Source organism: Theobroma cacao, chromosome 6, assembly GCF_053813885.1.
Source record: "Theobroma cacao isolate CCN51 chromosome 6, ASM5381388v1, whole genome shotgun sequence".
Taxonomy (NCBI): domain Eukaryota; kingdom Viridiplantae; phylum Streptophyta; class Magnoliopsida; order Malvales; family Malvaceae; genus Theobroma; species Theobroma cacao.
The window spans coordinates 15,487,000-15,502,458 of NC_142644.1; the positions used below are offsets into that span (position 1 = coordinate 15,487,000).

Sequence of the window (15,459 nt, forward strand, 5' to 3'; positions counted from 1 at the left end):
ATAAGGCTTTTCAAGGCATGAGTGACTATAAATGATCTTTTCTTGACAATGGATGGCTTTCGCTCCATGTTTCCCGAGGCAAACAATCAATTACAATCTGTTTTAATCAAAAAATGTAAAAAAATTCAAAATAAATTCAATGATGGGATTGTAAAAGAATTTAAACTGATTAATAAGGCTTTTCTAGGCATGACTGACTGTAAATGATCTTTTCTTGACAATGGATGGCTTTCGCTCCATGTTTCCCGAGGTAAACAATCAGTTACAATCTGTTTTAATCAAAAAATGTAAAAAAAACTCAAAATAAATTCAATAATGGGATTATAAAGCCATTTAAACCGAGTAATAAGGCTTTTCTAGGCATGAGTGACTATAAATGATCTTTTCTTGAGAATCGATGGCTTTCGCACCACGTTCTCAAGGTAAACAATTAATTAGAATTTGTTTTAATCAAAACATATAAAAAAAATTCAAAATAAATTCAATAATGGGATTATAAAGGCATTTAAACCGAGTAATAAGGCTTTTCTAGCCATGAGTGACTGTAAATGAACTTTTCCTTACAATGGATGGCTTTCGCTCCTTGTTTCCCGAGGCAAACAATCAATTACAATCTGTTTTAATCAAAAAATGTAAAAAAATTCAAAATAAATTCAGTAATGGGATTATAAAGGCATTTAAACCGAGTAATAAGGCTTTTCTAGGCATGAGTGACTGTAAATAAACTTTTCTTAACGATGGATTGCTTTTGCTCCACGTTTCCTGAGGTAAACAATCAATTACAATCTAGTTTAATCAAAAAATGTAAAAAAAACTCAAAATAAATTCAATAATGGGATTATATAGCCATTTCCACCGAGTAATAAGGCTTTTCAAGGCATGAGTGACTGTAAATGATCTTTTCTTGAAAATGGATGGCTTTCACTCCACGTTTCCCGAGGTAAACAATCAATTAGAATCTGTTTTACTCAAAAAATGTAAAAAAAATTCAAAATAAATTCAATAATGGGATTACAAAGGCATTTAAACCGACTTATAAGTCTTTTGTTGGCATGAGTGACTATAAATGATATTTTCTTGACAATGGATGGCTTTCGCTCCAGGTTTCTCGAGGCAAACAATCAATTAGAATATGTTTTAATCAAAAAATGTAACAAAAATTTAAAATAAATTCAATAATGGGATTATAAAGGCATTTAAACCGAGTAATAAGCTTTTCTAGCCATGAGTGACTATAGATGAACTTTTCTTTACAATGGATGGCTTTCGCTCCATGTTTCCCGAGGCAAACAATCAATTACAATCTGTTTTAATCGAAAAATGTAAAAAAATTCAAAATAAATTCAATAATGGGATTATAAAGGCTCTTAAACCGAGTAATAAGGCTTTTCTAGGCATGAGTGATTGTAAATGAACTTTTCTTGACGATGGATTGCTTTCGCTCCACGTTTCCTGAGGTAAACAATCAATTATAATCTGTTTTAATCAAAAAATGTAAAAAAAAACTCAAAATAAATTCAATAATGGGATTATAAAGCCATTTCAACCGAGTAGTAAGGCTTTTCTAGGCATGAGTGACTGTAAATGATCTTTTCTTGAGAATGGATGGCTTTCGCTTCACGTTTCCCGAGGTAAACAATCAATTACAATATGTTTTAATCAAAAAATATAAAAAAAACTCAAAATAAATTCAATAATGGGATTATAAAGCCATTTAAACCGAGTAATAAGGCTTTTCAAGGCATGAGTGACTATAAATGATCTTTTCTTGACAATGGATGGCTTTCGCTCCATGTTTCCCGAGGTAAACAATCAGTTACAATATGTTTTAATCAAAAAATGTAAAAAAAACTCAAAATAAATTCAATAATGGGATTATAAAGCCATTTAAACCGAGTAATAAGGCTTTTCTAGGCATGAGTGACTATAAATGATCTTTTCTTGAGAATGGATGGCTTTCGCACCACGTTCTCAAGGCAAACAATTAATTAGAATCTGTTTTAATCAAAAAATATAAAAAAAATTCAAAATAAATTCAATAATGGGATTATAAAGGCATTTAAACCGAGTAATAAGGCTTTTCTAGCCATGAGTGACTGTAAATGAACTTTTTCTTACAATGGATGGCTTTCGCTCCATGTTTCCCGAGGCAAACAATCAATTACAATCTGTTTTAATCAAAAAATGTAAAAAAATTCAAAATAAATTCAGTAATAGGATTATAAAGGCATTTAGACCGAGTAATAAGGCTTTTCTAGGCATGAGTGACTGTAAATGAACTTTTCTTGACGATGGATTGCTTTCACTCCACGTTTCCTGAGGTAAACAATCAATTACAATCTATTTTAATCAAAAAATGTAAAAAAAACTCAAAATAAATTCAATAATGGGATTATAAAGCCATTTCAACCGAGTAATAAGGCTTTTCTAGGCATGAGTGACTGTAAATGATCTTTTCTTGACAATGGATGGCTTTCGCACCACGTTTCCCGAGGTAAACAATCAATTACAATATGTTTTAATCAAAAAATATAAAAAAACTCAAAATAAATTCAATAATGGGATTATAAAGCCATTTAAACCGAGTAATAAGGCTTTTCAAGGCATGAGTGACTATAAATGATCTTTTCTTGACAATGGATGGCTTTCGCTCCATGTTTCCCGAGGTAAACAATCAGTTGCAATCTGTTTTAATCAAAAAATGTAAAAAAAATTCAAAATAAATTCAGTAATGGGATTATAAAGGCATTTAAACCGAGTAATAAGGCTTTTCTAGGCATGAGTGACTGTAAATAAACTTTTCTTAACGATGGATTGCTTTTGCTCCACGTTTCCTGAGGTAAACAATCAATTACAATCTAGTTTAATCAAAAAATGTAAAAAAAACTCAAAATAAATTCAATAATGGGATTATATAGCCATTTCCACCGAGTAATAAGGCTTTTCAAGGCATGAGTGACTGTAAATGATCTTTTCTTGAAAATGGATGGCTTTCACTCCACGTTTCCCGAGGTAAACAATCAATTAGAATCTGTTTTACTCAAAAAATGTAAAAAAAATTCAAAATAAATTCAATAATGGGATTACAAAGGCATTTAAACCGACTTATAAGTCTTTTGTTGGCATGAGTGACTATAAATGATATTTTCTTGACAATGGATGGCTTTCGCTCCAGGTTTCTCGAGGCAAACAATCAATTAGAATATGTTTTAATCAAAAAATGTAACAAAAATTTAAAATAAATTCAATAATGGGATTATAAAGGCATTTAAACCGAGTAATAAGCTTTTCTAGCCATGAGTGACTATAGATGAACTTTTCTTTACAATGGATGGCTTTCGCTCCATGTTTCCCGAGGCAAACAATCAATTACAATCTGTTTTAATCGAAAAATGTAAAAAAATTCAAAATAAATTCAATAATGGGATTATAAAGGCTCTTAAACCGAGTAATAAGGCTTTTCTAGGCATGAGTGATTGTAAATGAACTTTTCTTGACGATGGATTGCTTTCGCTCCACGTTTCCTGAGGTAAACAATCAATTATAATCTGTTTTAATCAAAAAATGTAAAAAAAAACTCAAAATAAATTCAATAATGGGATTATAAAGCCATTTCAACCGAGTAGTAAGGCTTTTCTAGGCATGAGTGACTGTAAATGATCTTTTCTTGAGAATGGATGGCTTTCGCTTCACGTTTCCCGAGGTAAACAATCAATTACAATATGTTTTAATCAAAAAATATAAAAAAAACTCAAAATAAATTCAATAATGGGATTATAAAGCCATTTAAACCGAGTAATAAGGCTTTTCAAGGCATGAGTGACTATAAATGATCTTTTCTTGACAATGGATGGCTTTCGCTCCATGTTTCCCGAGGTAAACAATCAGTTACAATATGTTTTAATCAAAAAATGTAAAAGAAACTCAAAATAAATTCAATAATGGGATTATAAAGCCATTTAAACCGAGTAATAAGGCTTTTCTAGGCATGAGTGACTATAAATGATCTTTTCTTGAGAATGGATGGCTTTCGCACCACGTTCTCAAGGCAAACAATTAATTAGAATCTGTTTTAATCAAAAAATATAAAAAAAATTCAAAATAAATTCAATAATGGGATTATAAAGGCATTTAAACCGAGTAATAAGGCTTTTCTAGCCATGAGTGACTGTAAATGAACTTTTTCTTACAATGGATGGCTTTTGCTCCATGTTTCCCGAGGCAAACAATCAATTACAATCTGTTTTAATCAAAAAATGTAAAAAAATTCAAAATAAATTCAGTAATAGGATTATAAAGGCATTTAGACCGAGTAATAAGGCTTTTCTAGGCATGAGTGACTGTAAATGAACTTTTCTTGACGATGGATTGCTTTCACTCCACGTTTCCTGAGGTAAACAATCAATTACAATCTATTTTAATCAAAAAATGTAAAAAAAACTCAAAATAAATTCAATAATGGGATTATAAAGCCATTTCAACCGAGTAATAAGGCTTTTCTAGGCATGAGTGACTGTAAATGATCTTTTCTTGACAATGGATGGCTTTCGCACCACGTTTCCCGAGGTAAACAATCAATTACAATATGTTTTAATCAAAAAATATAAAAAAACTCAAAATAAATTCAATAATGGGATTATAAAGCCATTTAAACCGAGTAATAAGGCTTTTCAAGGCATGAGTGACTATAAATGATCTTTTCTTGACAATGGATGGCTTTCGCTCCATGTTTCCCGAGGTAAACAATCAGTTGCAATCTGTTTTAATCAAAAAATGTAAAAAAAATTCAAAATAAATTCAATAATGGGATTATAAAGGCATTTAAACCGAGTAATAAGGCTTTTCTACGCATGAGTGACTCTAAATGAACTTTTCTTGATAATGGATGGCTTTTGCTCCAAGTTTCTCGAGGCAAACAATCAATTAGAATATGTTTTAATCAAAAAATGTAAAAAAAATTCAAAATAAATTCAATAATGGGATTAGAAAGGCATTTAAACCGAGTAATAAGGCTTTTCTAGGCATGAGTTACTATAAATGAACTTTTCTTTACAATGGATGGCTTTCGCTCGATGTTTCCCGAGGCAGACAATCAATTACAATATGTTGTAATCAAAAAATGTAAAAAAAATTCAACATAAATTCAATAATGGGATTATAAAAGCATTTAAACCGAGTAATAAGGCTTTTCTAGGCATGAGTGACTGTAAATAATTTTTTCTTGATAATGGATGGCTTTCGCTCCACGTTTCCCGAGGTAAACAATCAATTACAATATGCTTTAATCAAAAAATGTAAAAAAAACTCAAAATAAATTCAATAATGGGATTATAAAGCCATTTAAACCGAGTAATAAGGCTTTTCTAGGCATGAGTGACTATAAATGATCTTTTCTTGACAATGGATGGCTTTCGCACCACGTTCTCGAGGCAAACAATCAATTAGAATCTGTTTTAATAAAAAAAGGTAAAAAAAATTCAAAATGAATTCAATAATGGGATTATAAAGGCATTTAAACCGAGTAATAAGGCTTTTCTAGGCATGAGTGACTCTAAATGAACTTTTCTTGATAATGGATGGCTTTCGCTCCAAGTTTCTCGAGGCAAACAATCAATTAGAATATGTTTTAATCAAAAAATGTAAAAAAAATTAAAAATAAATTCAATAATGGGATTATAAAGGCATTTAAACCGAGTAATAAGGCTTTTCTAGGCTTGAGTGACTATAAATGAACTTTTCTTGATAATGAATGGCTTTCGCTCCATGTTTCTCGAGGTAAACAATCAATTACAATATGTTTTAATCAAAAAATGTAAAAACAATTCAAAATAAATTCAAAAATGGGATTATAAAGGCATTTAAACCGAGTAATAAGGCTTTTCTAGGCATGAGTGACTATAAATGAACTTTTCTTTACAATGGATGGCTTTCGCTCGATGTTTCCCGAGGCAGACAATCAATTACAATATGTTTTAATCAAAAAATGTAAAAAAAATTCAACATAAATTCAATAATGGGATTATAAAAGCATTTAAACAGAGTAATAAGGCTTTTCTAGGCATGAGTGACTGTAAATGATTTTTTCTTGATAATGGATGGCTTTCGCTCCACGTTTCCCGAGGTAAACAATCAATTACAATATGCTTTAATCAAAAAATGTAAAAAAAACTCAAAATAAATTCAATAATGGGATTATAAAGCCATTTAAACCGAGTAATAAGGCTTTTCTAGGCATGAGTGACTATAAATGATCTTTTCTTGACAATGGATGGCTTTCGCACCACGTTCTCGAGGCAAACAATCAATTAGAATCTGTTTTAATAAAAAAAGTTAAAAAAAAATTCAAAATGAATTCAATAATGGGATTATAAAGGCATTTAAACCGAGTAATACGGCTTTTCTAGGCATGAGGGACTATAAATGAACTTTTGTTTGCAATGGATGGCTTTCGCTCCATGTTTCCTGAGGTAAACAATCAATTAGAATCTGTTTTAATAAAAAAAGGTAAAAAAAATTTAAAATAAAGTCAATAATGGAATTATAAAGGCATTTAAACTGGTCATACGGCTTTTCTAGGCATGAGGGACTATAAATGAACTTTTCTTTACAATGGATGGCTTTCGCTCTATGTTTCCCGAGGCAAACAATCAATTACAATCTGTTTTAATCAAAAAATGTAAAAAAAATTCAAAATAAATTCAATGATGGGATTATAAAGGCGTTTAAACCGAGTAATAAAAAACCAAAAAAAAAAAAAAGATGCAAAACGCTCTCAACCAACATGAGTTTCCAAGCCTCCCTACCATCCACGGTTTGACCTCTGGTAGGCCGCCGGACCTCCCCCAGCAACCGTCGGCAGCCTTTCAGCCGCCGCCGGTAGCTATACCTTGCCTGTCGGTAACAAACCCGCCCCTCTCCTGGACCACGCAACCACAGCAGCTACACTCAAATGGTTGCCAGCAAACCACACAAACCTAAATTCCGCCACCATCATCCCCTCAATTCTAGAAAAAGTCCTTCATTTCTATTGTTTCAGGAGAGAAACCTCCGGTGGTGCCTCTTACCCGAGATCCATTAGTATACAAGGACAGACCGGCGGCTTCTTTTTTTGAGGACGAGATACATATCTTAGCACAGCCGTTCAAGATGTCTCTGGTAGGTAAGTTCTCCAGGATGCCAAAACTGCAAGAGATCAGATCTGCTTTTAAAGGTATTGGTTTGGCGGGGTCATATGAAATCAGATGGTTAGATTACAAACATATTCTCATTCATTTGTCCAATGAACAAGATTTCAATCGATTTTGGACAAAGCAGGCTTGGTTTATAGCGAACCAGAAAATGAGGGTCTTTAAGTGGACTCCAGAGTTTGAACCAGAGAAAGAGTCTGCTGTTGTTCCTGTATGGATTTCCTTCCCAAATCTTAAAGCACATTTGTTTGAAAAATCTGCCTTATTGTTGATTGCTAAAACGGTAGGGAGACCTTTATTTATTGATGAGGCCACTGCTAATGGGTCACGGCCAAGCGTGGCTTGAGTATGCATAGAGTATGACTGCAGAAAGCCATCGGTTGACCAGGTTTGGATAGTGGTGCAGAATAGGGCAACGGGGGCAGTAACGAGTGGGTATCCCCAAAAAGTAGAGTTTGCTCAGATGCCAGCTTACTGTGATCATTGCTGTCATGTAGGTCATAAGGAAGTAAATTGTATTGTGTTGGGCAATAAAAATAAACTACATGGATTGGGTAAGCCACAACCTCACAGTGTGGTTGACGCAGATAAACTGAAAAACTTGGAAAAAATAAAAAATCCAGAAAAAGAAAAAATTGTGAGCACGGAGAAACCAGCAAATCATCACCAAAAGTGGCAACCAGTGGGTAAAGTCGGGACTAGTGGGACTAAAGACCGGCAAGGTAAAGAGATAGCTTCAGACAATGGCCCTAAAGAAGCTAACGTTCCAATTTCGAACCGTTTTCATGGGATATCCGGACATGGTGATGAAGTGCAGAATCGGGTGATGGAGAGTAGTTTGCATAAGAAAAATGATGGTGCGATACCGGTACATGTTGGGGAATATGGCCAGAGGGAACAACTAAACAAATTCACCAGTGGGAGAAAGGAGTCAACAACGCCTGTAAAGGTACCGCAAAACGAAAATAATACGCAGCCGCCCATCGGCAAACCACAAAAGGACACGGTGGTCGAGAATCGGGATGTGACGGACGCACAGCGGAAGGGTGCAGATGGCCAACATGGCGAAGAAGAACAACCGGCCGGAGATAGGACGGTGACAGCACGTGCTGCAAAGCCGAGTTCAGCAAAAGATGTCGAGCTGGATTTTTTTCACGTGCATGGGATGCATGGTAAAACGGAAACTAGAGGAGAAAGAGGGTTAACAGTGGCTAAAACGGGTAAGGTAGTAATGGTAACAGCAGAAAGTAGCAGTGACAAGGGGCCTGACACGGAGACTCGGAACGGCAGCAGCGTGATGGGACGAGCCGAGAAGGTGACAGAATTTTTTGCAAATATGCAGCCATCGGAGGGCTTTATGTAGGCACCCTTGCATGAAAATAAAGTGCATTTTCAAATAGGTAATACCGAGGGAGTGCAGTCCTTGCCGCGGAAAGAACAGCCCGCTTTGCATGAAAATAGGATACAATTTCAAACGGGGAAAAGTAGGAGATGAAAAGCAAATGTCAGTTTTTTTCTGATGTGGGCAGGCCTGATAATAATTTTCATCAAAGTGTACACGGCAAACGGGGTCAAAAAGATGGGGCCAGCAGTGAAAAGGATGGGGAAGTGACAGCTTCTGTAGAAGATGGGACTTTGGTGTACAAATAGGGGCCTGAGGGTGCAGCGAAAAATTCAAAAAAAATGTGTATTAATAAGCCACAAATGCAGGTGGCCCCTGTGCTGTAGGAAGAGCGCCAAAGAATGACAGATTTGTGTGCAGCGGAGAACTCAAAACAATGTTATTTTAAGCCATAAATACAAGTGCCACCTGAACAGCATGAAGAGTGCCCGAGAATGACAGAAATGGAGTCAGTGAGTCAGGTCAGACCAGCTGTAATTGAGGGACAGAAGCAGATACCAACGTGGGAGATGACTGAATTTGGACAGCGCGTAACCGTGCGAAAACAAAAATTGAAAAAGAAAGCCAAGCCAGTCCTCGCCAGCTTGGTCCACGTGATGAACGTTGATGATGAGAGAAATTCTTTGGATATTTATCCTACTGCAGACGGTCAGAAAAGTGAAAGAGAACGTCAGCTACTGAACGAAGAACCAACGGATACTAAAGGAAGTAGCAGCTCAAATACCTTGCGGTCCTTGCCAGGTAACTGTCTTTTTAATAAAGAAAATGAATCAATTCCCTCTAATGAAGCTGCATGCAGTCACCCCGAACAGGAGATAAGATTGAAAAGCCACGTGCACTCCCCCATGCAATCCCATGCAGCGATTGAGAGCCACAAATGGGATAATCATCCACGTGTCATCAGGAGGAGGAATTCTGAAAGTTCCCTTCATTCACCGGACAATTTGAATTCAATGAACACCTTAGATTTTTTGGAGGGGAAAGATGGAGCAGAAGGAGAAAATTCCATCTCAAAGAAGCCTTACCTTCAAACCTTTCCATGATTAGCTGCCTCATTTTGAATGTGAGAGGAGTGGCAGGCGTTGAGGTACAAAGACGCTTGAAAAAATTGAAAATGATGCACAAAATAAAATTGATGGTAATCTTGGAGCCAATGGTACATAAAAGAAGAGCTGAATATTTTCGCAGGAAACTTGGTTCTGACAAGGTGGTAAGTAATTGCTCACACAAAATCTGGGTCTTTTCTTCTGAGGAACTTAGTTATGAAATCCTTATTGATCATGCGCAATTATTGCATGGGAAAATAACCTTGCCTTGGCTGCCCCATTCTATTTTTACTTCCTTTGTTTATGCTAAGTGCACTAGACAGGAAAGATCGGAGCTCTGGAATAGTCTGCGTTTGTTATCTTTGGATATGCAGGGACCATGGATGGTGGGTGGTGACTTTAATTCAATTGTGAGTATAGTTGAACGGTTGAATGGAGCTACTCCCCACGTTGGCTCCATGGAGGATTTTGCTTCAACTCTGTTTGATTGCGGATTACTCGATGCAGGTTTTGAAGGGAACAGTTACACGTGGACTAACAATCACATGTTCCAACGACTGGATAGAGTGGTCTATAATCCGGAATGGACTCAATGCTTTTCTTCCACTCGAGTGCAGCATTTGAACCGGGATGGGTTGGATCATTGTCCACTATTAATCTCACGTAATACCGCCAGTCAAAAGGGTCCTTCAACTTTTCGGTTCTTACATGCTTGGACAAAACATCATGATTTTCTTCCGTTTGTTACAAAAAGCTGGCAAACTCCACTACAAGGCTCCAGATTATCGGCTTTTTGGTTCAAACAGCAGCGGCTAAAAAGGGACTTAAAATGGTGGAACAAACATATCTTTAGGGATATATTTGAGAAGCTACGATTGGCTGAAGAAAAGGCAGAAAAGAGAGAAATCGAATTTCAACATAATCCTTCCTTGACTAATCGAAATCTCAAGCACAAAGCTTATGCCAAATTGAATCGTCAGTTGAGTATCGAGGAGCCTTTTTGGCAACAAAAATCTGGTGTTAAATGGTTAGTGGAGGGTGAAAGCAACACCAAATTCTTTCACATGAGGATGAGGAAAAAGAGAGTGAGAAGTCACGTTTTTCAGATTCAAGACTCAGAAGGAAATGTATTCGATGATATCCACTCTATCCAAAAGTCTGCCACTGATTTCTTTCGCAATTTAATGCAGGCAGAAAATTGTGATATTTCCAGGTTTGACCCCTCTTTAATTCCTCGGATTATCTCCTCTGCTGATAACGAATTCTTATGTGCAGCACCATCACTTCAGGAAGTCAAGGAAGCAGTCTTTAATATTAACAAGGATAGTGTGGCAGGCCCGGATGGTTTTTCATCTCTTTTCTATCAACATTGTTGGGATATCATCAAACATGACCTTCTCGATGCAGTGTTGGATTTTTTTCGAGGGTCTCCTCTCCCACGGGGTGTCACTTCCACAACATTAGTACTGCTTCCTAAAAAGCCAAATGCCTGCCACTAGAGTGAGTACCGTCCAATTAGCTTATGTACTGTCTTAAATAAGATAGTAACTAAACTCTTGGCAAACCGTCTATCCAAAATTCTACCACTCATCATTTCGAAAAATCAGAGTGGTTTTGTCAATGGTCGCCTTATCAGTGACAACATCTTGTTAGCTCAGGAACTTATCGGTAAGATTGATGCTAAATCGAGGGGAGGTAATGTGGTTCTTAAACTTGATATGGCCAAAGCTTATGACCGCTTGAATTGGGATTTCCTATACTTAATGATGGAACACTTTGGATTTAATGCTCATTGGATAAACATGATAAAATCTTGCATCTGTAATTGCTGGTTCTCCTTACTGATCAATGGCTCCTCGGTGGGTTATTTCAAATCTGAGAGGGGACTGCGGCAAGGTGACTCCATTTCCCCAATGCTTTTTATTTTAGCTGCTGACTATTTATCTCGAGGACTTAATCATTTGTTTAGCTGCTACAGTTCCTTGCAATATTTATCAAGTTGCCAGATGCCTATTAGCCACCTTTCCTTTGCTGATGATATTGTTATATTCACTAATGGAGGTCGCTCAGCCTTGCAAAAGATTTTGAGTTTTTTACAGGAATACGAACAGGTGTCTGGTCAAAAAGTTAATCATCAGAAAAGCTGCTTTATCACTGCTAATGGCTGTCCGCTCTCTAGGAGGCAAATCATATCTCATACAACTAGATTTCAGCACAAAACACTCCCTGTTACCTATCTCGGAGCTCCTCTGCATAAAGGACCAAAAAAGGTACTCCTTTTTTATTCTTTAATTTCAAAAATTCGAGATCGTATTTCAGGGTGGGAGAATAAGATTTTATCACCAGGAGGCCGTATTACATTGTTACGAAGTGTTCTTTCCTCTCTTCCGATGTATTTGTTGTAAGTCCTTAAACCCCCTGTGACAGTAATTGAGAGAATTGATAGACTGTTCAATAGTTTCCTATGGGGCGACTCAGTTGAAAACAAAAAAATGCATTGGGCGGAATGGGCAAAAATCTCTTTTCCATGTGCAAAAGGGGGACTTGGCATCCGAAAATTGGAAGATGTCTGTGCGGCATTCACGTTGAAATTATGGTGGAGATTCCAAACAGGTAATAGTTTATGGACACAATTTCTGAGAACTAAATATTGCCTTGGCCGAATACCCCACCATATTCAACCCAAGCTTCATGATTCCCATGTTTGGAAACGGATGATCAGTGGTCGCGAAATGGCTTTGCAAAATATTCGATGGAAAATAGGTAAAGGGGACCTTTTTTTCTAGCATGACTGTTGGATGGGAGATAAACCTTTGGCTGCCTCATGTCCTGAATTTCAGAATGACATGTCACATGTTAATCATTTCTATAATGGTGATACTTGGGATGTGGACAAATTGAAATATTTTCTGCCTATGGTTTTAGTCAATGAGATATTACAGGTCCCTTTTGATAAGTTCCAGGAGGATGTCGCGTATTGGACTCTCACTTCGAACGGGGATTTTTCCATTAGGAGTGCTTAGGAAATGATCAGACAGCGGCAAGCATCTAATGCATTATGCTCTTTCATCTGGCACAGAAGCATACCTTTATCGATTTCCTTTTTCTTATGGAAAACCTTACACAATTGGATCCCAGTTGAGCTTCGGATGAAGGAAAAAGGTATTCATTTGGCTTCTAAGTGTGTTTGCTGCAACTCTAAAGAGTCTTTAATTCATGTCCTATGGGAAAATCCGGTAGCGAAACAAGTTTGGAATTTCTTTGCAAAACTCTTTCAAATCTATATTTGGAATCCCTAACATGTTTCTCAAATTATATGGGCATGGTATTCTTCTGGTGATTATATCAGAAAGGGCCATTTTTGGGTTTTGCTTCCAATTTTTATTTACTGGTTTTTATGGCTTGAAAGAAATGATGCAAAGCACAGGCACTCAGGGTTGTATCCAGATCGAGTCATATGGCGAATCATGAAACTGTGTAGACAGTTATACGATGGCTCCCTGCTACAACAATGGCAATGGAAAGGAGACACGGATATTGCGGCAATGTTGGGACTTTCTTTCCCTCCTAAACAGCATGCCCCTCCCCAAATTATTTATTGGAAAAAGCCATCCATAGGTGAATATAAGTTGAATGTGGATGGTAGCTCTCGGAATGGTCTGCACGCAGCTAGTGGAGGAGTGCTTCGAGACCATACAGGCAAGCTGATCTTTGGCTTCTCCGAGAACATCGGCCCGTGTAATTCCTTGCAGGCTGAACTGCACGCCTTACTTCGTGGATTTCTCTTGTGCAAAGAGCGTCATATAGAGAAGCTGTGGATTGAAATGGATGCATTGGTGGCGATTCAATTAATTCAACCTTCCAAAAAAGGGTCTCATGACATAAGGTATCTATTGGAGTCCATAAGAATGTGCTTGAGCAGCTTTTCCTATCGAATTTCGCACATCTTTCGAGAAGGCAACCAAGTAGCAGATTTTCTGTCAAATGAAGGACACAATCATTAAAATCTTTGTGTATTCACTGAAGCACAAGGTCAGCTACATGGTATGCTTAAATTAGATAGATCGAATTTACCTTATGTTCGTTTTCAAGGAATGTAAAGGAGTAGTACTCCTCGTTTATTTTCATGGTTTTTACATAGAATTTTGTAATATAGAAATGTTCCAATTTTATGACGGTAGACTTAAATATAGTCATAAAATGGAACACTCCATTCTAGGTGCTTTGTTTCTATAATTCTACAATTTACGGTTTACATTTAATTTTAGATTAATGCTTCAATGTAACAGTAAGAAATATCCATCTTCCAGTAGCATCAAAAGTTATGCACGTAAGATGGATTTTCTCACTCTAGGTACTTTTACAACTCAATCTCAGGCTCATGTAACTTGGAGGTACGGTATATGCCCCCCTCCTTTGTACCCTTTTATCGTTATTAATAAAATTTAACAGGGTAGCTGGGCCCTGCGTGAATTTCCAGTTTAAAAAAAAAAAAAAACCGAGTAATAAGGCTTTTCTAGGCATGAGTGACTATAAATAAACTTTTCTTCACAATGGATGGCTTTCGCTCCATGTTTCCCAAGGCAAACAATCAATTACAATCTGTTTTAATCAAAAAATGTAAAAAAAAAATCAAAATAAATTCAATAATGGGATTATAAAAGCATTTAAACCGAGTAATAAGGCTTTTCTAGGCATGAGTGACTGTAAATGATCTTTTCTTGACAATGGATGGCTTTCGCTCCACGTTTCCCGAGGTAAACAATCAATTAGAATCTGTTTTAATCAAAAAATGTAAAAAAAATTCAAAATAAATTCAATAATGGGATTACAAAGGTATTTAAACCGAGTAATAAGTCTTTTCTTGGCATGAGTGACTATAAATGATCTTTTCTTGACAATGGATGGCTTTTGCTCCACGTTTCTCGAGGCAAACAATCAATTAGAATATGTTTTAATCAAAAAATGTAAAAAAAATTCAAAATAAATTCTATAATGGGATTATAAAGGCATTTAAACTGAGTACTAAGGCTTTTCTAGGCATGAGTGACTGTAAATGATCTTTTCTTGACAATGGACGGCTTTCGCTCCAAGTTTCCCGAGGCAAACAATCAATTAGAATATGTTTTAATCAAAAAATGTAAAAAAAATTCAAAATAAATTCAATAATGAGATTATAAAGGCATTTAAACCGAGTAATAAGGCTTTTCTAGGCATGAGTGACTCTAAATGAAGTTTTCTTGATAATGGATGGCTTTCGCTCCAAGTTTCCCAAGGCAAACAATCAATTAGAATATGTTTTAATCAAAAAATGTAAAAAAAATTCAAAATAAATTCAATAATGGGATTATAAAGGCATTTAAACCGAGTAATACGGCTTTTCTAGGCATGAGTGACTATAAATGAACTTTTCTTTACAATGGATGGCTTTCGCTCCATGTTTCCCGAGGGAAACAATCAATTACAATCTGTTTTAATCAAAAAAGGTAAAAAAAATTCAAAATAAATTCAATAATAGGATTATAAAAGCATTTAAACCGAGTAGTAAGGCTTTGCTAAGCATGAGTGACTGTAAATGATCTTTTCTTGACAATGGATGGCTTTCGCTCCACATTTCCTGAGGTAAACAATAAATTACAATCTGTTTTAATCAAAAAATGTAAAAAAAACTCAAAATAAATTCAATAATGGGATTATAAAGCCATTTAAACCGAGTAATAAGGCTTTTCTAGGCATGAGTGACTATAAATGATCTTTTCTTGGCAATGGATGGCTTTCGCACCACGTTCTCGAGGCAAACAATCAATTAGAATCTGTTTTAATC

At 36.0% G+C, this 15,459-nt stretch overlaps 1 protein-coding gene across 1 annotated transcript; it reads left to right on the forward strand.

Annotated features, from left to right (window-relative positions):
* Positions 1–9,742: 9,742 nt before the first annotated feature.
* Positions 9,743–13,639, forward strand: LOC148762091 (uncharacterized). The gene is made up of 5 exons (XM_088807636.1): positions 9,743–9,799; positions 10,010–11,098; positions 11,243–11,905; positions 12,476–12,609; positions 13,045–13,639. Exons 1-5 carry the CDS (start codon positions 9,743–9,745, stop codon positions 13,637–13,639), a joined length of 2,538 nt encoding a protein of 845 aa, XP_088663762.1.
* Positions 13,640–15,459: the final 1,820 nt, after the last annotated feature.